Raw genomic sequence first — 25,083 nt, 5'->3', positions numbered from 1 at the left:
TACTCACTTTCCCTTTTCAACCCCCATTGGCCTTTATTAATGGAATCCGATTGGCAACATAATCACTAAACTGACTATTTTAAAATACATTTTTGTATGGAAGTTTTTGCTACTATCGTTCTATAAACATGAATATTTGATGACTTGGACTTTGAAATTTGATATATTTTTGTCCATTAGAATTGTTATTTATTGTTAATATTACTAGTGTTAGCGTTTTTTCTATATTTTATCTTAGGTTTATTTTTTCCTTATTCATTAAATAAGTTTCAATTGTAAATGCATGTGCATTTCTATGCCCACGGCTCTGCTCCACCCTATTAACCATCCTCTCACTTAGATAGTAACCATCCAAGCCTATGGTGAACGGGCTGTTTCTGTGCCTTTGGCCCCCTTTGTGTACTTTGGGCGACCATATGGACGCCGAGGGCGACCTTGTCCATTCGGCAAGTGCCCGATTCACTGTGCGATCATGTGCTCTCCTGCTCGTTTTTTCCTCCCCTCCATGGATCTCTCCTTGTTTTCTTACATGAGGAATTTCCCCTTCCCGCCATCAGAGGGAGTCACTCCTTTTGTCTCCCTAGACGAGTCCTAGGACCCAGCGGCAATGGACGGAGTCCAGTTTAACGTCCGCTTCCGGCCCCACTGGCCAGATGGGGGATATATAAGGCCACCGCAATTAGACACTGCTGGAGAACCTGGGATATAAACACGCCATCAGACAACATCAGGTAACTTTCTGTAAGCTCTGATTTTTGTTGGGGATACCCTTGCTTTGCTTCTGCCCCTTTTTTTATGATGTCGTGATTCAGTCTCTGGTCATTCTTAATTAATATGTTGGAAGCATTATTTGCTCCTTAAAGCAATTTACTTTGCTGCTGTATTATTGCAAAGTCAGTTTTTCTTTTTGTTCCCGAGAGCTAATTGCTCCTTTTTTTCATATTTATTTTTTTAATTTATGACCAGTTTTAGAGATCAATACTTGAAGGTATAGATGGCTCTTTAGATCCCTTGGAATTGAGTCCATTGCAGAATTTGCTTTTGTAAGTTGACTCTTGTTAATATACCTCTGTTTTCAGTTTGGAAATAGATTTTCCACTCTGATAAATTCTGACACACTTTAATATATTTTTTAGCTGGTCCTCTTATGCCCCCTGTGGCTGCCTGCCACACATGGTCCCTCTGACAAGAACAGCCGTCTGCAAATTGAGACAGTGTTTGGTTCTATTTTATGAGACATAGGTAAGGAGCATCGCCTTGAAATTAGAGATGCATATACATGCAATAAGCAGCTATGTATTTAAATAAATGTAATATTTTGTAATATATTATATGTACTTTTAAATATATATATGTTTTTGTGTTTCTTTGATAGAAAGCTTGTACTGGACAGCCTCCCCTGAAGAAGCCCGACATATGGGTGAAACATGTTGGGAAATCGATCTTACACTGCTGTCTTTCTAGTATTGTGTCCTATTGTACTTGCTAATTGTTATTATTTAAAAAAAAATATTTTGTTCTTCAAAATAAATATATTTATATTTTTTAAATACTATATTTTATATTATTTGCACTACTTTGCACCTAAAAAATCCCCAATACCTCCTGTGTGTATCTACTTTTGGAGAAGTTGGTAATGACAGAGGATGTGATGTTGAAATTTAGAGGGATATGCAGCAATGTATTTAGAAATCATGTAGCTGTTGTAAATATAATTGCTGTGGAGGCGAACTTTGAATAGAATAACAGGCCATTGTGAAGACTGATAAAGCTTAGAGAAAGGCATGAACTGATAATATATGCAAAATGTGTTTAGTGATAGTTTTGCCAATACAAGTAGATGAATCCTACTTGTATTGCCAAATGTATCCTACATAGGGTAGAGTACTGTTATATTACCTCAGCTTTTTATGCATGCCTCCCTCAAAAAAGGAATGAATTGCAATACTTTGTTTCATTGCTCCGAGATGACAGTGTGCCTCAGTTTAAAACTGTAATTATAAGACACAATTACAGTACTGTGGTTAAAAAAAATAAAAAAAAAATTAAAAAAAAACACTTTCCCCACATTTTGTCTATTTGTGTGATCACAATAATAATAATAATAATAATAAAAAAAAATCTAGAGTTGTGTACTCATTAAAACAGTGGACAAAAAAAAAGGCTTTATTTTCTAGTAATGATTTAGGTAAGCAAATTAATAATAAAGTTACAGCCATGTTACCCGACACATGGTGTATCTAGACTATGATCTCTGGTCATAAAGGGGTTTATTAAAGCAAAAAGGAACATAGGCATATTGGCAGCAGTTTATAGATAAATCAGGCAATAAGCTATTCAATATATCTAAGAAGCTGTGGGATGATCAAACAGGCAGCTTCAACCCTATATTGCTTAGTGTTTTGTGAGTCATAATTAAAATGTTACTAAACTCACAACATTAAAATTAGTCTGTATATGCAGCATACCTGTTACACTGACTGTGGAACCTAGGGGGTTAATCCTCCGCAATGGGTAAAAAGGCTGTTTGATCATGTCTTCTCTGATTCTCCCTTCTGTTCTTTTACTGTCCCCAATCCATCTGCTGATAGAACAGAGCTTTGGGGGGACTCCTTAGCGGCCAATACGATTGATTTTCCTCTCGGGCAATCAGGTCTCAGAACCCGCTTCCTGATTGGCCGGCATGTAGATTAGGGACCGGACGCATGGATTGGGGGGGCGACCATGCGCCCCTAACAGATGGGCTGCCATTGGCTAGTTGTGTAGTCTAATGGCTTAAATACTTTTTGATTCACCGACTCGGAACAAGCACACTGAAGTCAGAATACCTGTGTGTCTGTTTCAGGTCAGTAACTCAGAAAGTATCATAGCGATTACATTAGAATGACAATAAAGCCGCTAGCATTTTTTCATGTTACCCTTGAAATTTCACTCAGTACAGTGTTCCTTTAAATTAATATCTACGGGGAAAACACAAGAAAAAAAACTTACCATAGAAGATTTGTAGTATCGATGAAGAATATTAATGAAGTCTGTGATGGTAAGCATGCCTTCAAGGGGAAGAAAAATAAGGTGTGAGATTAAAGTATGGATTTCTTAAATAATTATTTTCAAGTATCTTTGTGGCCTACCTACAAAACTCTGCTTCTTGCTGTCCCACAAAGGTGCGGCTCTCACACCATTACTGACTAAAGCAAAGAAGGCTTTCTTTACCTGAAAGTCAACATATAGTTAAAAAGGTGCCTAAAAGCAGACATATTACTAGGACAGATAAATGGTTCATTTGTTTGCTTACCTGAAGAGATGTATCAAATACTACAAGTTTTGAGCTGATGGGGACAAGGTCATAGCATTTGTGATTCTTCATAAACCTTGTGTAAACTTCACTGTCCAATTCTGAGAAGGAAGATGGAAACAAAGCAAGGCTAAACAATAAAACCATGATTGATGAATAAGTATGGACCAAATGGGGTCAAAATATTTTTTACCTTCTACTGGGGACCCGCATTTTCCTTCTACACTGGGTTCCATCACAACAGTTCCCTGAAACATAGAATGATATTTAAGTGTTGATTCCAGTTACTAAGAAGCTGGTTTGTGACAACTATCTGTCCCCTGCAATAATCCAACATGACAAAATTCATATGAAGAGTCTACCTTTTATTTCTCTATTCCTGCAGGGAAAACTTGCCAACAGACAGAAATACAAGCCTGACAGATTGTACCCCCTTCCACTCTGTGCACAAAAGGCACAAGTTTTTTTTTTTTTTTTTTTACCTTAATGCATCAAGATAAAAAAAACTTCTGTGTGCAGTCCTCCTTACACTTACCCGAGCCCCAACTCAATCCAAAATGGTACATGAGAGCAGCATCTCTCCTGGTTCATTTCCTCCTCATTGGTTCTTGCAGCAGTGAGAGCCATTGGCTCCTGCTGCTGTCAATCACAACCAGTGAGTCATTGAGGAGAGAGCAGAGGGTGGGGACCAAGCCATGCTGTGTGTTTGAATAGACAACGTCCATTCACAGGAGTGTGGCTCAGGAGCGTGCCTGCTTGAGTGCCCTAATAGCAAGAGGCTTGGTATTGGAGGCACTCGGCGGGGTAGGAGGAGCCAGGACCGCTGGCAGAGGATCTAAAAAGAAGCAGATCAGGTGTGCTCTGTGCAAAACCATTGCACAGAGCAGATAAGTATAACAAGTTTGTTATTTATTTTTTTCCTAATTACAACCCTTAGAGTCGGTTCACACAGCAGCTTAACGACTTCGGGGGCGACTCTGCAAGTCGTCCTGAGGACGACTTCAGAGGCAAATTGCAAAACGACTTCTGTATAGAAGTCAATGCAGGTCACCCCAAGCCGCCCCCGAAGTCGTACAGGAACCTTTTTCTAAGTCGGAGCGACTTGCGTCGCTCCTATTAGAACGGTTCCATTGCATTGAATGGGACGCGACACGTCAGGCGGCTGAGCCGCCTGTCGTGTCGCCCCAGTGTGAACCGGGTCTAACAATCACTTTAAGGTGTACCTGTTTTGAGAGAAATTAAACAACTGCCATTTGCGACCTTCTTACAAAATTACTAGATTCCTAACTATCTGGATTCAGTACATCTGACAGCCAGACATGGAACAAACGCAGGTATGTGTATAGTTAAAGCCAATTAAAGTCTTCCACTTTTTTATATCTCTTAAAAGAGAAGTATGGGAATTGTTTTTCTTTTTTTTAGAATCACATTTACCTAGGTTGATGCAGCATTGGTCTGATGCTGCATCTTTCCCCCACCGGCTCTAAGGCTGAGAACCGAGCAATTGGTTGGTTCTTACAGCTCCCTGAGCAGAGAGCTGGTGACTGTCAGTCACCATTGTCTGCTCTGCCCCCCACATGCTCAGTGGGCTGTAGAGGGGGTGGGAGCGGCTGGCTCAGGCTCTCCGTGGCTCGCTGAAAGGCTGAACCGTGTGCCGGTCCATGCATGTGGGCAGATCCTGACCATAAGGTCACGATTTTTCACGAGCCTGGCTCCATGACGTCAGCCGACAGCGGGCTCCAGCCCGCTGTCGGCGGAAAAAAGGGTCACAGGAGTGCATACCGAACTGCACTCCTGTGATCCACAGGAGCAGCACAGCCAAACAAGCTTAATTCTGTACTTCTCCTTTAATAAATGATAACATGCAGGGGTAAAGGTCTATGTATGATCGGTATTAGAAAATGCCTTTAGCCACTTCAATAGCAACATGTGGAGCATGAGGTGGAGAGCATGACATCACTGCCCTGCCTCTCCTCCTTGTCTAATCACATTCGGAAAATGTAAAGATTTCTCTGAATGGTGCTCTCGCTGAGGGGTCAACATCAGGCTGGCCACTTACCATGGGACCCAGAAGCAAACGGGGATCCTTGGAGTGATAGTGTCTAATTTACTTGTTTCCAGGGGCATTGGCCAGATATGGTATATACACAGTTACATTGGTTTAAGCTAAAGCAACGTAACTATGTAAAAAATATATTATGTCTGGAATTTTGCTTTAATTTCCCCAAATTTCTGGTAAAAAAAAAGGGGGGGGGTCACCTTGAGGTATTTTCTTGGTAAAAAATAAAAATAATTGTTGGGTTTGCTGCTAACATTATAACATAATTATATATATATATATAAAATATATATATATAAAATATATATATATAAATATATATATATAAATATATAAAATATATATATATATATATATATATATATATATATATATATATATATATATATATATATATATATATATATATATATATATATATAGTCTAAAAATAAATGATATAAAATGTATTTGGTTTCAGTGGCACATGATTCACTGCCAAACTATTTCAGCACTGAAAACTCAAATTTGTCCTGAAAAGGAAGGAAGTGTAATATGCTGATAATGAAGTGGTTATAGACATTTTTATCTCTGTTAAAGCGTTCTGCCTTCCCCATAAAAAAATTTAAGTCAGCAGCTACACATACTGTAGCTGCTGACTTTTAATATTAGGACACTTACCTGTCCTGGAGTCCAGCAGTGTCAGCACTGCAGCCGATGTTTTCATTAGCTGCTGGGTGTTGCCGCCTCCCATTGCCGGTAAGGGAATCCAGCTGTAAAGCCCTTCGGCATCATCGCCGAGTCCCTACTGTGCATGTGTGAAGTGAGGCTGCGCTCTCCTACTGGCCCTACAGTAGTGTAAGGGGGAAGGAGCAGGGGGCTGGACTTTTGACGTACCTCGCCGCGGCAAGGTCCGATAGAAGTGGGGACAGGGTGCTAAAATGTGGCACTGGGGGGGGTGGGGACGGACAAACAGATAAGCAGAAGTTCCACTTTTGGGTGGAACTCCACTTTATAATACAACTTTCTGCCCTCCCTCTGCAGTGCTACCAGCCACAGGGGTTGACTTACTAAAACTGGAGTGCAAAATCTGATGCAGCTGTGTATAGAGACCAATCCACTTCTAATCTCACCTTGTTCAGCTAAGCTTCGACAAAAAAAAAAAAAAATGAAAGCTGATGCAGAGCTGCACCAAATTTTGCACTCTCTCTCTTTAGTAAATCAACCCCATAGTGACAATTTAAGCGATCACTCTCCCATGCTCCTGAATTTTAGGGTCATATAGAGGTGATAACAGAAGCAGCAAGAGGAGACTTAAACCTTCACACCAATGTGGAAGTAAATACAATTATACATTACATACCAAGTCACCACTCCCAAACCAAAATGTGTCATTTATTTCCTTATTGTTTTTAGTATGATTGACAGCATTTCGGCCTCAGTCATTGCACACAATAAAGAATTTATTTTGTCAGTAGCTCTTATACTTTTATTTTTTTGCCAACAAATGCTCTGCTTATTTTTCTACAGTCCTACATCAACTCTCTTGTGCAACTTGTCCTGGTACACATTCTATTCTGTCTGGATTACTGAAGCCATCTGCCAAGTAAACCTTTGGCTTCTTATTTCTTTAGAGTCTGCTTTTTACTTAGCTGCAGAAAGTGTATTTCAACTTTGCAACCAAATATACATTATGTGTTACTATTTCCACAGCAAACCTAAAAACAATAAAAAAGATACTCTATTTTTTACTCTTTTAGTTGTTTCTTTGGGGCAAACTTATACACAGGACCCTAAAGGCAGATGGTATTGTTCAGCTTAAGCCTCATACACACTAGTAGTTTTATTTTCAACACCGCAGCGCTGAAGGGAAGAAAAAACTGACAGCTCAGGAGAAGCCGCTGTACTAATTATCTGAAGTTAGTACATCAATCTCCTCTACTGTGCTATTGTGTTCTGACAGGGCGTCCCCCTACCAGAACACCCTGGTCAGCACTCTTGGCCACTGGCAGACCTTTTTCGGTCATGCCCTGAATGGCCAGGTTCTGTTGGACTGACTCCAGTACACATGGGCTGAATGTTGGCCAGTTTATATTGAACTGGCCAATGCCACCCGACATTGTGTGTAATTAGAAACCAATTGGGCCCCCACCTCAAAGCACCCACCCCATTTTGAGAGCATGTGGCCTGGTATGATCCAAGAGGGGGCGCTCGCTAATCCCCCCCTCCTTTCCTGACCTGCCGGGCTGCATGCTTGGATAAGGGTCTGGTATGGATTTTAGGGGGACCCCATGCTGTTTTTTATACTTTAGTGTGGGGGTCCCCTTCAAGATACTCAGAGCACAAGTCACATGCCAAAAGTCAGATCACGATGATCTGACTTGGATGGGACTTCCATTTAAATCAATGGGTTGAAAGTCGGATCAGTTAAGACGGCTCTCATAGGGAGCCATTAATTTTGACATGTCAATAAAAAAACACTTGACGTGGCTTAACGCTGTATCCAGCGTTAATCCATGCCAGCGGTTTTTACAGTTGTAATGCTGGTCTTCAGAACGCGCTGGCCCTGTTTTTTTTTCCTTTTGCAGGTTGAAAACGCCTATGCCACTTACAGCTCCTAAAAGTATATATGTGCATGGACACAAAGAATAACAAGCTTTTAAAAAAAAATTAATAAAAAATGATGCTGGTAAAAGCGACTATAAAAATGCCTGTGTGCACGAGGCCTAAAACTCACCGTTCTTGCAGCTGCATATATCTGTTATGCGATCAGCAAGAGGTTAACATCACATTTAAAGGGAAAACCAAGTGTGAGTTTTTTTAGCAAAAAAGGTAAGCTATGCTATGTGAATAGGAAAATGTAACAAACATAACGTAGGCACTATCCCAAGTTGGCTGCAACTGTTTAACCGCTTAAGGCCAGGTAAAGGACCTGCCCCGAATTCGGCACTGCGTCGCTTTAACTGACAATTGCACGGTCGTGCGACGTGGCTCCCAAACTAAATTGGCGTCCTTTTTTTTACCACAAATAGAGCTTTCTTTTGGTGGTATTTGATCATCTCTGTGGTTTTTATTTTTTGCGCTATAAACAAAAATAGAGCGACAATCTTGAAAAAAATACAATATTTTTTACTTTTTGCTTTAATAAATATCCCCCAAAAAATATATAAAAAAAACTTTTTTTTCCCCTCAGTTTAGGCCGAGACGTATTCTACCTATTTTTGGTAAAAAAAAACAAGCGTTTATCGAGTTTAAAAAATAGGGGACAGTTTTATGGCATTTTTATTAATAATTTTTCTTTTTACTACTAATGGCGGCGATCAGCAATTTTTTTTTGTGACTGCGACATTATGGCGGACACATCGGACACTTTTTTGGGACCATTGTCATTTTCACAGCGAAAAGTGCTATAAAAATGCACGGATTACTGTGAAAAGGACATTGACAGTTAAGGGGTTAACCACTAGGGGGCGCTAAAGGGTTAAGTGTGTCCTATTGTGTTTTTCTTACTGTAGGGGGGCGTGGCTGGACGTGTGATGTCACGGATCGTCGTTCCCTACGACAGGGAACAGACGATCAGTGACAAGCAACAGAGAAGAACAGGGAAGGTTTGTTTACACTCACCTCTCCCCGTTTTTCAGCTCCTGTGACCCGATCGCAGGACCCTGGCGGCGATCGGGTCCCGCAGGCGCAGTCACGGAGCTTCGGACCGGGTCGCGAGCATGCCGCCACGCTCGCGACCCACGGCTGGGTCCTTAAAGGGGACGTACATGTATGCCCTTGTGCCCAGCTGTGCCATTCTGTCGACCTATATCGTCGTGCGGCGGTCCTTAAGTGGTTAAATAGTGATAGATATATTGTCAAACAGAGACAAATAGTACGGTTCCCGCTAGAGACCTGGAACTCAATCCACATATAGCTGCCCCTTCCCCTCTCTGCCTTGCCATAGGCCCATAGCATACAAACAACCTGCAAGAGTTAAAACATTCCAAAGTATTAGCTGTATCTGTGCATTGTATGAAAAAACTAAAAAATAAAACCTCATCTAGTGAATGAGTAGTGGATACTTGGAATAGACTTCCAGCAGAAACACAGAGCTAAACTCAGACAAAAAAGGTTAAAAAATACAAAAATATACAAAAAAGGACCCAAAACAAAAAAGACAGACTAAGGCCTCAGAAGCTGAGTTTAGAGGCATTTCAAGCGCCAAACTCTTCTAAACGCAGCAACTCGCAATTTACAGGCGTTTTTGGCTATTTAAAAAATGCTTCTAAACGTAAATGTGGCAAAACGCCACTAAACGCAGAATGTAAACGCGTCAAAAACTGACATTTTCAACGTGGGTTACTATCTGTCAAGTTAAATCGTTCAGGAGAGGTTGTAAAAACGTCCCGTGTACATGAAGCCTTAGGGCCACTTTGCTCTGTTTCTGACATCACTATTCAAAGTTGCTTTGAAGTAAAACTTATTGTCTGGCAATAAAAATGTCAAACGGAATTAGTAATGACCTATGTATGGATTTAGAAGGTTAGAGCTTATCAACCACCCTGCATAGTTCAGTTGACTAAGCTACATACAAATCAGATACTAAAGATTAAAGGCCATAAAAGAGTAAAGTTCAGAGGTTCCTAAAATGGAGAGACAGAAAATAACCGCTCAGTAGTCTTCAAAGAACCTCCTCACTGGAACCAAACCCTGGGTGCCGGCAACAGAAAATAGACACATTACGGCGCCTTTCACACGGATGGCTGTATTGCCGCAGTAAAAAGCATATAAATGTTCTGTGAAATTCAAGGCTCCAGGCAATGCGATTAGCTGCATTTGTACATTGCGATTATGTGCGGTTACATGCGGCCGCGTTTAGCTGCCATAGTCATTCCCATAGCAACCCTTTTTATTTTTTTGATTATGATGTGCTTTCTGTTCTTTTTTTTTTCTCACGCTGCTATCGGTAATTGACACAAAAGACTGCGATTACCTGCGGTTAAGTGCATATAGCTGCGCTAAATCGCCTCCTGGACCAAACCGCATGTAACTAAATCGCAGCTAAACGTTGTGTGTGAATGGGGCCATAGGAAAGCATTGTGTGCTTTTAGCTGCGGTAGAAAACTAGAAAATCTGCAGCTAAAAGCACCATTGTATCCGTCCGTGTGAAAGGGGCCTAAATGAATTTAAACATGCTTACGCTGGCCATACATGGTCGAATTTCTAAAACATTTTTTTTTGAAAATCAGAAGTTTTGTGTGTTTTGTGATCAGATGGTGCCACCATTGATTTCGAAATTTGGCCAACCAAGCCTTCAATTTTACCTCATGTTGCTACAGAAAAGAATTTCCATGGCTGGGAATCTACTTTTCTTTCCGGGTATTTTTTCTGCTTGCACATGTGCATTTCTTTTTCGAATACATTTCTCGCATGATTCTCCCATCATTAATTAGAAAATCATTTGTTTTTCAAAATATTCCAAAATGCCCGATTACTCAAATTCAACGGCTGCACGAAAATCAGTTGTTGCTGCCGCCCACTAATGGTGCGAAATTCGAACGAAAAACTATTTCGAAATTTGACGCTGCTTTTCTATGTTTCTTTAAACCTTAAAGTGGTTGTAAACCTCAGAAATGAAATATGAACAAAGCACATCCCTCTATAGTGTGTACTTGTCTCAATTCAGAGCACTAAATGTCATTTCTGTCTGGTTTCTCTGCCATAAGCACGAGTCACTTCTGACAAGTTCTCCTGACACCATGAGAAAAATTGTGTCTGTGGTTGACAGTCTCAGCTCTGTTCTTGTATGCTGTGTGAAAAGGGAGTGGGGGTGTCCTTTACCTCCAATCAGCGCTCAGAGCTCTTCTCACTGATGTAGCTTCAGCTCTCCACCCCCTGCTTTTCACAGATCCTGTGTAATTTCTTCACATTGAATGGATGTAGGGGAAAAACAGCCGTAGATAAACGGGTACTACTTATGTAGGAGGATATGCTTAATCTGTGTATCATCTGAGGACAATTACTTCACTGGGTATATCTGAGGGTTTACAACCACTTTAAAATTTGTTAACCATAAAAGGGTAAAAAAAAAAATAGGATCCATGTACACTAGGCTTAAAAAAATGCTGCTTCTACAGTAGTTTTGTGTATTTTGTTTCCTGTTTGTAGAAGCAGCTCAATGTTATTCTATGTAGCCAGGAAAATTAGGACATTTAGAGGCACGTTTCAAGAGATGACTTTAGAGGCAGAAAACAACATCACAAATGCATTTTTGAGAGGAGTTTTTAGGCAGAAAAAACACGAAATGCTTACGTAAATGTTTTACGTGTATGTTGTTATAATGCAAAATGAGCAGAGTGGAATGTTTTTGAAAAGACACTTGTAAAAGCAAATGCCCATAGACTCCCTTAAAGGGGTTGTAAAGGTAAAAATATATTTCCCTAAATAGCTTCCTTTACCTTAGTGCAGTCCTCCTTCACTTACCTCATCCTTCCATTTTGCTTTTAAATGTCCTTATTTCTTCTGAGAAATCCTCACTTCCTGTTCTTCTGCCTGTAACTCCACACAGTAATGCAAGGCTTTCTCCCTGGTGTGGGGGCGAGCAGGAGTGTCAGGACGCCCACTAACACACAGCACCTTTCTCTATCTGCAAAGTAGAGAGTGTCCTGACCCTCCTGCTCGCCCCATCAAGAGGCTTTCTCCACACCAGGGAGAAAGCCTTGCATTACTGTGTGGAGTTACAGACAGAACAGGAAGTGAGGATTTCTCAGAAGAAATAAGGACATTTAAAAGCAAAATCGAAGGATGAGGTAAGTGAAGGGGGGACTGCACCAAGGTAAAGGGAGCTATTTAGGGGAAAAAAATCCTTTACAACCCCTTTAAACTCTTGTACAACATGAACTACTGTGAGTATTTTTTCTGTCGCTTTTTCTGTCAATGGTTAAAGCACTTTTTTCTGCTCTCTTAGAAATTACCTAAAGGTCAGCTGGATAGAGGTTATGAACCAACCTACACAGTTCAGTCCACTAAGTTACATAAAAGTCAGGCTAATGATTGGTTCAGGCATTGACATATAACAATCTTAAAGTGTTACTAAACCCACAACAGTAAAAATCAGTCTGTATATGCAGCATAGCATGCTTGTTATACTCACTGTAGAACCTAAAGGGGTTAATCCTCTGCATCGTGTAAAAAGACTGTTTGATCCTGTATGCACAGATCCTTCCCCTCCTGCACTGTCTATCTGGGGAAAGCCAGCAAACACAGGCAGGGTAGCCAACCTGCACATGCTCAGTTGTGTCTTTTATGCTAGAGAAAATAATTACTTATTCTCAGAGCTAGCCAGGTCACATGATATTGGCATCACACATGTGGGCGTGTATACAGGCTGTAGTGGAAATCTCCTGCTACCTGAGATCTCAGCACTGGAGAAACTGTGCAGTTTATTACTGACCACAGTATACAGATCATCCAAAAAGGTACATAGTGGCAATATTTTAATGTAAAAAAAAAATACACCGATCCCAGCTATCCCCTGTCGGAGTGATTAAAAACCACTGATCACTCAGTTCTCAGTATTCAGTCTGCAGAGAGCCAGTGACCGCCAGTCACCGGCTCTCTGCTCTGACCCGCCAGCACTCACTGGAGTGCTGGTCTGTGCAGGGGGCGGGAGAGGTCATCCAGTGGCTTGCTGAGAGGCTGAGCCAGCTACTGGTCCAAGCATCTGGGCGAATCCCAACATTATAGTCAGGATCTTTCCAAAGCCTTGAGCAGCTGAGTGACATCAGCCAACAGCAGGCTTTAGTTGGCTGTCAGGTGAAAACGGTTCACACGAGTGCAGTGCAGTGAGAGGGGGGGGGGGGGGGCAGAGCAGAGAGCTAGTGACTAAGTCACTAGCTCTCTGCTCACGATGCTGTGAGATCCGAGTGATCAACGTGTGTGTGATCGCTGGGTTCTCAGCGCTAGGCGGGGGACCAATGCTGCATTCATCTAGGCAAGTATGATTGGGGGAAAAAAAAAATCCTATACTTCTCTTAACATTCCCTAGTTGGAACTCAATACTTATCTTTTATATAAAAAGAAAGAAAAAGATGCGCTAATTAAATAAATAAATATGTTATGAAATTCAGTGAATCAACCTCAAACATCTAAAAGTAATATATAAAATAAATAAATAAATAAATAAATAAATAATGGTGGGATAGAAGTGAATATATATACAAAAATAAATAAATAAATAAATAAATAAGTGTCCAACAAATGAATAAGACTCCTAGTAGAGGAGATCAAAACGAATTGTTGTGCAAAAAATAGTCCAAATGATAGTGAGAAGAAATGTACAGGATAAGTCCATAAATCTGTGTAGACTTCCTCCTCCACCAAGGAAAATAGAAATAAATCACCGCAAACAAGTGCTCATGGATGGCACCTTACCACAATAAGTTGATCTCCTTGATTCCAAAAATGTTGTGACAAAACAAAAATGTATACGCTTGTGTCTCAGGTGGTTATCTCCACTACCTATTGGAAAGCGTATACATTTTTGTTTTGTCACAACATTTTTGGTTTTCTCTCTGGAATCAAGGACCTATTTACGCCAGGGCTGTTCGCTCATTGTGGCTGTATGCTGCATGCTGGATCTGCTGATATCTACCCTAAAGGATTCTGATGTTATATGAACCCATGCCTATTGCGATCCCCTTTTGATTAAGGAGATCAACTTATTGTGGTAAGGTGCCATCCATGAGCACTTGTTTGCGGTGATTTATTTCTATTTTCCTTGGTGGAGGAGGAAGTCTACACAGATTTATGGACTTATCCTGTACATTTCTTCTCACTATCATTTGGACTATTTTTTGCACAACAATTCGTTTTGATCTCCTCTACTAGGAGTCTTATTCATTTGTTGGACACTTATTTATTTATTTATTTATTTTTGTATATATATTCACTTCTATCCCACCATTATTTATTTATTTATTTTATATATTACTTTTAGATGTTTGAGGTTGATTCACTGAATTTCATAACATATTTATTTATTTAATTAGCGCATCTTTTTCTTTCACATATTCTCAAATACTGGGGTTGCCCCCCAGAATTTTTCGGATTGCAGCTTTTTTATATTATATTGTATTAAATTAAGATATTGGCGCGAAAATTTTCCCACCCATATATAAAAAGAAACACAACATTTTCCAGCAATTCACATCCTTCTAACTGCTATTATTGCCTGTCAGCTCCTGCCCACATGAAGCCCGATTTGTGTGCATTCCTATTCACTGCGAGTCCACTTGTCAGAAAGTCCTATTTGTTTCAATGACTCTAGAATAGTGTACCATGGAAAATAATTGGCACATATTAAAGTGATGTTCCTGGAAAAGAAAAAGCCAACAGATACACATACTGCAGCTGATGGCTTTTAATAAATGGACACTTACCTCTCCTGGAGTCCCTTGTTGTCGGCACCGCAGCTGATGTTTCCATCAGCCGTCGGGTGCTGCCGCTGCCATTGCAGGCAAGGGTACCCAGCAGTGTAGCCATTTGGCTTCACGCCGGGAACCCTACTGCACATGCGCGAGGCCCCACTCCTCTCTTCTATAGGTCCAGCGGCCGGGGGAGGATGAGGGCGGAGCCTTGCAGTGACGACGTGGCCAAACTCCTGGAAGTGGGAAAGGATACCTGTCAAAGGTATCCTGTTTCCCACTCCCCCCGAAAGGTGCCAATTGAGAAATTAGATGAGTGGAAGTTCCACTTTAGGGTGGGACTCTGCTTTAATGATGTAGTCTGCTTAATCTCCATCTCCTCCACTGTATCCTCTCCAGCTTCCATCCATGCTGTCCTCTCAAGCAGCATCAAACAAATAAAATGACCCAGCTCCTGGCTACTCAGCAGCAACTGGTTGCAGATGTTCCTTCTTCCTCCCTATGAAGTGAAAACTCTGCACACCTCTGTTTCTTCCCTCTGGCTGACATGCCCCCTCCCTTTGACAGCACTGATCTCTGGCAAGCACCTGCTGTAAGAGACTACTGCTGTCAATCAAATCTCATTACGTATTTGTCTCCTACAGAGCAGTGCGTTCAGACAGCAGTGAAGGGAAGGGAGTGAACTCTAGATCTACTGCAACAAGTCTAATGGGACACCGTGCTCCATGCACATGTCCCCTGGTGGGCAGGATAAAGTAAAAATGTGTGAAACTTTTAATGCAAGTTCTTTAGTCTAGCGGCTCTAGCCTTTAAATGGAAACCATCATTGGCTAGAGTTCTTTTCAAAGCATTCTTTACACATTTTTTTTTTTTTTTCCATGAAAACATTCATTTAAATATATTCCCCGAATAGCCAGAAAGGACATCAATCCAGTTTGTGTGTACTAAATGCCTTTGCAAACCTGGACAATACTTTGTAAAAGTAATGGAGACACATAGCCTGTGCAGAGAGCAAACCAGTGGGAGGGACCCACGAGTCCCACATACTACAGGCTGCATATCTAGCATGAAACATGTCAGAATAGAATTTGTTCCTGCTGGCTATTTTAACAAAGGAAGATTATTTTGCATCTCAGCGTGTGGCATTCCTGTTGCGAATACAATTGGTTGCTTTGGTGGAGACGAGCCAATGCAGCACCTGAGATGTGATTGTTTGGCCAGATGTTGCCTGGAGCAGAATGCTAAATATTTGACATTAATATACACATCTCTTGTATTTTGACAATACTTGGTTAGACGGAGATTCAGTTTTAATATTTTTGAATAACATCATTTTCACAGAGCATAATGACCTTTTTAAAATGAGGACAGCAGAAGCAATTCAGACTCTCTCCCTCTCTAATTGAAGACCTGATCAGGCAGGAGAGAGAAAGACAATCCACTTATGTAAATGTTAGCTTGAGCCAATGAGCTCTAAAGGCTCGGTGCACACTAATGCAGGCCGCTTGGCCCGTGCTTGCTCTGGCATGGCAGACCATTCATTTGAATGGTCTGCTGTGCTGTGTGAACCACAGAATTTTTTTTTTTAAATACAGCTGCAGGAAAACTGCATGGTCTTTGACCACGCAGTTTCCCTGAGGTTCTCACACCCGCGATCGTGCTGCGGGCTGAGGTGCCATTCAGAATGAATGGCAGCCCTGCGTGTCTCGCAAGAGCAGCACGATACAGCTGTGGGTATTGATGCCATTCCCACACCTGCAATGCACAGTACGGGCTAGTGTGACCCGAGCCCAAGGCCCGGTACACACTGATGTGGTACGTATTTGCTGCAAATTATGCACCGCATCCCGTTCATGCGAACCGCTGCTGGTGTGTTTGTTAGGTTAACGACACTCTGAAATCAGTTTGCAAAATGCAGTGCAATTTGCAGAATCGGATTGCATGGGTTGGAACACCCATGTGATCCGATCCTGGTGCAAAAACAAAAAGTCCTGCGCGTTTTTTGTGCGGATTCGGTGCAATTTAAGCCATACAGAATGATGGCTCAAATTGTACTGCTGATGAATTGCATGCGATTTGAACAGGAATGCGGTGCGATTTGCATGTAGTTCCCGCGAGCCGCACAGTGTTAACCGAACTAATAGCTTGCGCTTGCTTGCCTTTTTTTCTCTTACACCTGGCAATGTCCTTAAAGGGACAACCTTCCTTAGAGAGGGCTACATCAGACTCTTCAGGGAAACCAAGAAGTAGAAACTAAAAAGATAATTAAATCAAAGTAACTTAAAAAATAAATAAACGCATACACAACAGTGGATGTACATTAACTTTGGGCCCCAGCCAACGCTGTATTTAAAACAGACATGATTCTGTGAAGGACATCACTGCATGGACTCAGTAATATTTAAAAAAAAACACTGTCTGTGAACACAGATCACTATGCCATCCAAAAATGCAAGATAAAGCTTTATCATGCATAGAAGCAGCCATATCTGAATGAGAGCCAGAAACGCTGCTGTCTTCTCTTGGACAAAGCTCATTTAAAATGGCCTGTTGCAAAGTGGAAACTGTTCTGAGGTCAGATGAATCAAAATATGACCTTTTTTTTTTGGACACCATGGGCAGCGCATTTTTCAGACTAAGAGACCTTCCAGTTTGTTATCAGCACTTAAAAGCCTGCATTTCTGAAGGTATGGGGGGTACATTAGCGTGTATAGAATGGGCACATCGGGAAAGGCACCATCAACATTGAAAAATATATCCATGTTTGAGAGCAGCATATGCTCCCATTCAAACAATGTCTTTTTTAGGGAAGGCGGTTACGATGGTGCCATTGCCGCCGATTTGGCATGTGAACCGGGGCTTAAGTCAAGATACACGTGTCTTGTATTTAGACAATATTCATTTATCCCAGAGTTCAGCTTTAAAAACATTTTGCTATAAAAATCTATTTATAAACAGGTCGTCAAGAGCCTGCTGGCTGGAAATGTAAATGTGAATAATAACTATGCAATATTCCATATTTAACCAAGATATAATTAAAAGGTTTATATTTACTTAAAGCGGTTGTAATTTTTTTTTTTTTTCAAACCTGCAAGGCAAAAGGCATAATCAGCTAGTATGCACCGAATACTGGCTGATTATGAAATATTTACCTCGGAACGAGGTGAAGAACACTTACCTGGTCCACGCCGAGCGAGATGTCATCTTGCTCCGGCGTGTCTTCCGGGTATCGCCGCTCCAGCGTTGTGATTCGCTGGAGCGGCGATGACGTCACTCCCACGTGTGCGCGCAGGAGATTTAAATTCGGCAAGGTCCGGCGGCTGCCGGTCCTTTCGCCGTGGATTCCCCCCTGCGCATGCGCCGCTGCAATCAGCGGCGCATTGTGAGGGGAATATCTCCTAAACCGTACAGGTTTAGGAGATATTCTTTATACCTACAGGTAAGCCTTATTATAGGCTTACCTGTAGGTAGAAGTGAAAAAAGTGGGTTTACAACCACTTTAAAGTTCCAGAATAAAGAATATTTCCATGATCTCTTTAACAAACAATAGGCTACCGCCTAACTGCAGACTGACGTAGAGAGAAACATTCACCAGTGGAACATATTGCAATATTTAATAAACGCAGATATAAATTTCAATAATGAGTAACCAAACACACCCATCACCAGATTACACAACTAAATAAGAGACTGTGATAAGACGGTGAACTCCCACATTGTCATCCCTGCTCCCTTCCATACTGCTGTCAGCTGCTTACCTACCATACCAGTCTGAACACTACTGCATTCAGGTGCTTCCATGCTTGTGTGATTTGGGATTTTCCTTTCTTGAGGGTGAAATCACCGTCATCATCACACTTTAGTGTTCTCCAGTTTGGGAACTGTCTTCAGCAGAGGTTTGCCCATTTAAATCATTACATTTTTGAAGTCGCTTTAAAGCAGTGCAATTTCATCTGTGTGACTTCATTTGACAAATATCAATGCAAGACAAGTTGCATTGAAATCGCACTGAAATAGTTTGGGAACCTTTTTCTGAGTTGCAGCAATTTGAATGGTTCCATTGCCGCAAATGAGGTGCGACTTGTCATGTGACTTTTAACTGTCAAGTCACATGACAAGTCGCACTAGTGTGAACCAGAACTAACATGCACGGTAGGTTTTTTTTTTAAACTGTTTCTGATCGATACCACTACTAACATTTAGAAAATCAATAATTTACAAAAAACCGACATGACAGTTCAATTTCTTTTCGCTATAAAACTTTGCATTTCGAGAATCGAAATGAGCCTACTAACTGTAGAAATTAGAATGATCAAGTGTATTGAAAGTTTTTTCAAACAATTTTCTAGCCATGTATGGCCACCTTCAGGCTTCATGCTCATTATATTCAGCTGTAATTCTCTGTCCAGGAATCACAGGTGCATCATACAGCCAACTGCAAGGAGCCTATCAAAATCGACAGGCTGAAATATACAGCAGCTGTACATTGATATACGTGCACAGAACTTGTATACAGGGATGTATGTGTTGCCTTAAAGCGGAGGTTCACCCTAAAAACAATTGTCTAACATTACATTGTGCTCACTCTCGACATTGACATTACGCTGATGTTTTTTTGGTTTTTTTTTGCCGTACATACCGTTGTATCGCTATTTTCCCCGGCTTCCGGGTAGTGGCTCCCTCGGGAGTGGGCGTTCAATCAAGTGATTGACTTGATGACAAAAGCTTTCCCACGGCGCATAATGTGCATCACGAGTTGCCCAAAGAAGCCGAACTGCGAGTCTGCGCTATACGGCGCCTGCGCACCAACGTTCGGCTTCTTTCGGCAATTTGTGACGCGCCTTATGCGCCATTGGGAAGCTTTTGTCATCATGTCAATCACTTAGCCTGTGCATAGGAACGCCCACTCCCGCAGGAGCTACTACCCGGAAGCCGGCGGGGAAAACAGCGACACAACGGTATGTACGGCAGAAAAAAAAACATCAGCGTAATGTCAATGTCGAGAGTGAGCACAATGTAATGTTAGAAAATTGTTTTTAGGGTGAACCTCCGCTTTAACTGCAGACTGTCTGTACATGCTGGATATGAAACAAAGCAAAAGCAACAAAAGAGTTTTACACATGTGAATGCTTTACAGACTTTAAAGACACTCTAGAAAAAAAAAAGTCAGCAATTACAAAACCTGTAACTACTGACTTTCAATAACGGAACACTTGCCTGTCCAGGGGTCCGACGCCGTCCTCACCCGGCACTTACCTTTCTGGGGGTCAGACATCCTCCTTCCACGTCCCTTGATGTCTTCTCCCACCCTCGATGATGCTTCAGCCAATCAGGTTACCGGTAACCAGAACCGGTGAACCTGATTGGCTGAGACGCCTGCCAGTCTTATCCAAGGAACGCACCGCCAGTACGTCCCGAGGATAAGCATTAGGAAGCCAACTACAGCCTGAGGGCTGTACTCGGAAAGCCTATCAGAGCCGGTGGCTCTGATAGGCACTTCCACACAGCCAACCAGCTGCCGTTATTCAGGTGGCCGGCGCTCACCATCCGGCCATCTGAATAGTGGGCAGCAGCGGCGAAAATACATAGATTCATGCAATGCATGAATCTATGTATTTCAGTGGCTGTGTGAGAGCCAGAGGGGGGGCGCTCCGGCGCCCTCTATGGACGAACCGCCACTGATTGGAACCATGCTTGAAGGCAAAAGGGACAATTAACGGATTGCCTTACCTATTATATACTAGGGATGACTGTGTGTATCCATAATTTGAGTAGACTTGTTAGTATATCTTTATTAAGGATGAGCTCCGGCGTGTTCGCACAATCCATGTGCAGAGCCCGCCAGGAAAACGGCACCGCGCTGCGCTAATCACAGGCAGGGAGACATTATCCCGATGCCCGGCTGCAGAGACCGTGAAATGTCTCCCTGCCTGTGATTAGCGCAGCGCCGAGCCGACTTCCTGGCGGGCTCTGCACATGGACCATGCGAACACGCCGGAGCTCATCCTAAGAGCCCATTCACATCTAGGCGACAAAACGCCGGACGCTTGTGCCGCTAGAGGGGAGAATTCCCATTGCTGTCTATGGAGATGGTTCACATCTCATAGACGCCGTACGCCTGTCGCCTGAAAAAAAAGTACGCGGCGTATCTTGTCGCAGAGGTGTGAATGCAGCCTTAATCTTTACCTAGGATGGGTGGTAGAGTGTGAGAGGGGGATTATATATAACTATTTTGACACAAATAAAAAATAAAACATATCGTTGATTATAGACAACATACTTGGTTAGCCCTTTAACCACTTGCCGACCGCTGCATGACTATGTACGTCGACAACATGGCACGGGCATGCAGATTGGCGTACAGATACGTCCCTTTAAATCTGCCGCCCAGCGGGCACGCACGTCGCGTGCCTCGCGAGTCTCGGGAACTCAATGTTCCCGGGAGTCCCGCGATTGCGGTCAGCAAGAGCAGAACAGGGGAATGCCTTTGTAAACAAGGCATTCCCCTATTCTGTATAGTGACACTGTCACTGATGACCGTTCCCCGTGATCGAGAACAGGCATCAGTGATGTGTCACGTGTAGCCACGCCCCCTAACAGTAAGAATCACTCCCTAGGGAACACTTAACCTCTGCAGTGCCACCTAGTGGTTAACCCCTTCACTGCCAGAGTAATTTTTACAGTAATCAGCGCTTTTTTTTATAGCACTGATCGCTGTAAAAATGACAATGGTCCCAAAATGGTGGCAAAAGTGTCCGATGTGTCCGCCATGTCGCAGTCACAATAAAAATTGCTGATCGCCGCCATAACTAATAAAAAAAAACATATATATTAATAAAAATGTCATAAAACAGTCCCCTATTTTGTAGAAGCTTTAACTTTTGCGTAAACCAATCAAACGCTTATTGCGATTTTTTTTTAACCAAAAAATATGTAGAAGAATACGTATCGGCCTAAACTGTGGAAAAAAAATTGTTATATTTTTTGGGGGATATTTATTATAGTAAAAAGTAAAAAATATTAATTTCTTTTCAAAATTGACGCTTTTTTTTTTATAGGGCAAAAAAATAAATAAATAAAAAAATCGCAGCGGTGATCAAATACCACCAAAAAAAAAAAAAAGGACATCAATTTTGTTTGGGAGCCACGTCACATGACCGCGCAATTGTCAGTTAAAGCAACGCAGTGCCGAATCACAAAAAGTGGCCCGGTCATTGACCACTAAAATGGCCAGGGGCTGAAGCGGTTAAACTACATTGGGGGTTATTTATGAAAGGCAAATCCACGTTGAACTACAAGTGCAAAGTGAACTTGGAAGTTCAGTCGCTGTAAATCTGAGGGGTAGATCTGCTGATTTTATCATCCAAATCATGTGAAAGCTAAAATACTGTTTTTTATTTTCCTTTCATGTCCCCCTCGGATCTACAGCGACTGCACTTCCAAGTGCACTTTGAGTGCAATTTCAAGTGCACTTTGCACTTGTAGTGCAAAGTGGATTTGTCTTTCGTAAATAACCCCCATTGTCTCAGTATGGGGAGCAGGGGTGAAGTTGGGAACATGTTGGTCTTCTTATAAGATGTATCCCCCCCCCCCATGTAGTACTCACCTTCCTTATATATAAATATACGGTATGACTTGCTCACTGTTATATTACATTGCTTTATTATAGAGAACTAGTTGCAATATGCACTTTGAGTCGAATTTTGATAACTCATGTATGAGGCACACTTGGGGAGATGGCAACAGCTGATCATATGAGAAATAAAAGTTTGACTCTGTTTATATCAATGTTATTTATACTGAGGTATGTGGAGAGCTCCGAGTTGGAGCGATAGACTCTAATCTACAATACATACATTGAACACAACAGCGTCGGAAATCGCAGCAAGCGAGTCATCACCCAATCTGGAAAGGGATGATGATCCAATTTCTTACTGTGTAGTATACAGTTATTACGTCACATATGTGATTTTGTGTTATGTCCTCATTGTATGTCTTTTATGGTTTAAACAAAGTTCTTATACAATAAATTGATAATTTTTCAAGAAAACGCTAGCCGCCACTGGGTCTGAGTGACGTAATATTCACGTAATACTGGAAATAAGATTTCCCCGCGCCTGTATGCAAGGTGTTAATGGAACCTTTTATTGGGGGATCAGTCAATGAGATGCTGAATATAAAGATCAGCCAATTATTATATCTGTGCACAAATGATGTAAAAAGTTGCTTGTGTCACCCATGTGCATGAGCCCCAGCATGTTATCAGTGCTAAGACAAAAGAAGCTGGCAGCCGAAAACAAGGTGATAAATAGAGAAATAAAGTGACGAAGAACTGTCTGATGACGTCATGTGTGAATGGAGCTGACAGAGACTGGACAGCCCAGGGAGCCGCAGCATGCACACACCGCCTCTCCCCACCCCGGGATATCAGCAGAGCGGATACTTCACCTATACCCAACACGGAGTGCCGCCACCTGTATTGGGAGCACTGTACTCTCAGCCCGCTCCCCTGACAGGCCAATGTACATTGCAAACCCCCCCAGGCTAACCCCTGACCCGGCTCAGCCCACACCAATTTCTCACCATCTCCATCGCGGCCTCTTCATCAGCTAAACTACTCTGAGCTACTTCCGCCCTTTCCTGCCGAACGAATTTCCGCCCATCGCTGACTTCACTTCCTGCGGCAGAGCCTACATCCGAACTCCCCGGTCCGGTGTTGTAAAAAAAAAAAAGTCTCTTCCAATTTTGACCAATCCTGGGGCCATCTCCTTCAAACAGCCAGGGGCTCACTCCTTCTCTGCCAACCACCCAGGCGCTCTCTCATTCTCTGCCAACCACCTAGGTGCTCTCTCCTTCTCTGCCAACCATCCAGGTGCTCTCTCCTTCTCTGCCAACCATCCAGGTGCTCTCTCCTTCTCCCCCGGCCACCCAGGGCTCTTCTTCACTAAATGGCCACCCAGGGGCCCTCTCCTTCTCTCACGGCCACCCAGGGGCCCTCTTGTTGACTAAATGGCTACCCAGAGGCCCTCTCCTCCTCCAAACACCCAGGTGCTCTCTCCTCCCCTGGCCACCCAGGAGCCCTCTCCTTCTCCCCTGGCCACCCAGGAGCCCTCTCCTTCTCCACCGGCCACCCAGGGGCCCTCTCCTTCTCCACTGGCCACCCAGGAGCCCTCTCCTTCTCCACCGGCCACCCAGGAGCCCTCTCCTTCTCCACTGGCCACCCAGGAGCCCTCTCCTTCTCCACTGGCCACCCAGGGGCCCTCTCCTCCGCCGGCCTCCCCCAGGAGCCCTCTTGTTGACTAAATGGCTACCCAGAGACCCTCTCCTCCTCCAAACACCCAGATGCTCTCTCCTTCTCCCCTGGCCACCCAGGAGCCCTCTCCTTCTCCGCCGGCCACCCAGGGGCCCTCTCCTCCGCCGGCCCCCCAGGAGCCCTCTGCTTCTCCCCCCCCGTCCAACCAGGAGCCCTCTGCTTCTCCCCCCGGCCAACCAGGAGCCCTCTGCTTCTCCCCCCGGCCAACCAGGAGCCCTCTGCTTCTCCCCCCGGCCAACCAGGAGCCCTCTGCTTCTCCCGCGGCCAACCAGGAGCCCTCTCCTTCTCCCCCGGCCAACCAGGAGCCCTCTGCTTCTCCACCGGCCACCCAGGGGTCCTCTCCTTCTCTCCCGGCCACCCAGGAGCCCTCTCCTCCACCGGCCACCCAGGTGCCCTTTCCTTCTCCTTCACATATGTGATTTTGTGCTATGTTATGTCCTCATTGTATGTATTTTATGGTTTAAACAAAGTTGTTATACAATAAATTGATAATTTTTCAAGAAAACGCACTGGTACCCTTAAAGTCCTTTTGTTTGTTTTTTAGTGCCTTTTTTTTTTTTTTTTGCATGAGTGGTAAGAATGGTAATATTTTTTTCAGAATTTTTTCTTTAATTGATCTAAACACAGGTCCATTATTGTCTACGAGACACTATAAACAAACACACACACACGCAAAGATCTGCAATGCATCGCCATTACAAATTAAATAAAAAAAACTAAAGTTTGAATGCAGAAATGTGCATACACGCAAATATATACGCATACATCCAGGAACCCTCTCCTTCTCCACCGGCCACCCAGGGGCCCTCTCCACCAGCCACCCAGGGGCCCTCTCCACCAGCCACCCAGGGGCCCTCTCCACCAGCCACCCAGGGGCCCTCTCCACCAGCCACCCAGGGGCCCTCTCCCCCAGCCACCCAGGGGCCCTCTCCACCAGCCACCCAGGGGCCCTCTCCACCAGCCACCCAGGGGCCCTCTCCACCAGCCACCCAGGGGCCCTCTCCACCAGCCACCCAGGGGCCCTCTC

The 25,083-nt window shown here is 43.1% G+C and overlaps 1 protein-coding gene across 1 annotated transcript in view; it reads right to left on the bottom strand.

Annotated features, from left to right (window-relative positions):
* Positions 1-23,429, bottom strand: part of PRKAG1 (protein kinase AMP-activated non-catalytic subunit gamma 1) — a 38,295-nt gene extending 14,866 nt beyond the window's left edge. Inside the window, exons 1-5 of the mRNA XM_040341173.1 lie at positions 23,327-23,429; positions 3,489-3,543; positions 3,296-3,396; positions 3,132-3,213; positions 2,992-3,050 (exon numbers count right to left, since the gene is read on the bottom strand). Coding sequence (XP_040197107.1) covers positions 2,992-3,050; positions 3,132-3,213; positions 3,296-3,396; positions 3,489-3,543; positions 23,327-23,335 — 306 coding nt within the window. The 5' untranslated portion in view covers positions 23,336-23,429. The remainder of the gene's footprint in view (positions 1-2,991; positions 3,051-3,131; positions 3,214-3,295; positions 3,397-3,488; positions 3,544-23,326) is intronic.
* Positions 23,430-25,083: the final 1,654 nt, after the last annotated feature.

This window comes from Rana temporaria, chromosome 2, assembly GCF_905171775.1.
Source record: "Rana temporaria chromosome 2, aRanTem1.1, whole genome shotgun sequence".
Classification (NCBI taxonomy): domain Eukaryota; kingdom Metazoa; phylum Chordata; class Amphibia; order Anura; family Ranidae; genus Rana; species Rana temporaria.
This window is presented reverse-complemented; position numbering and strand designations above follow the sequence as displayed.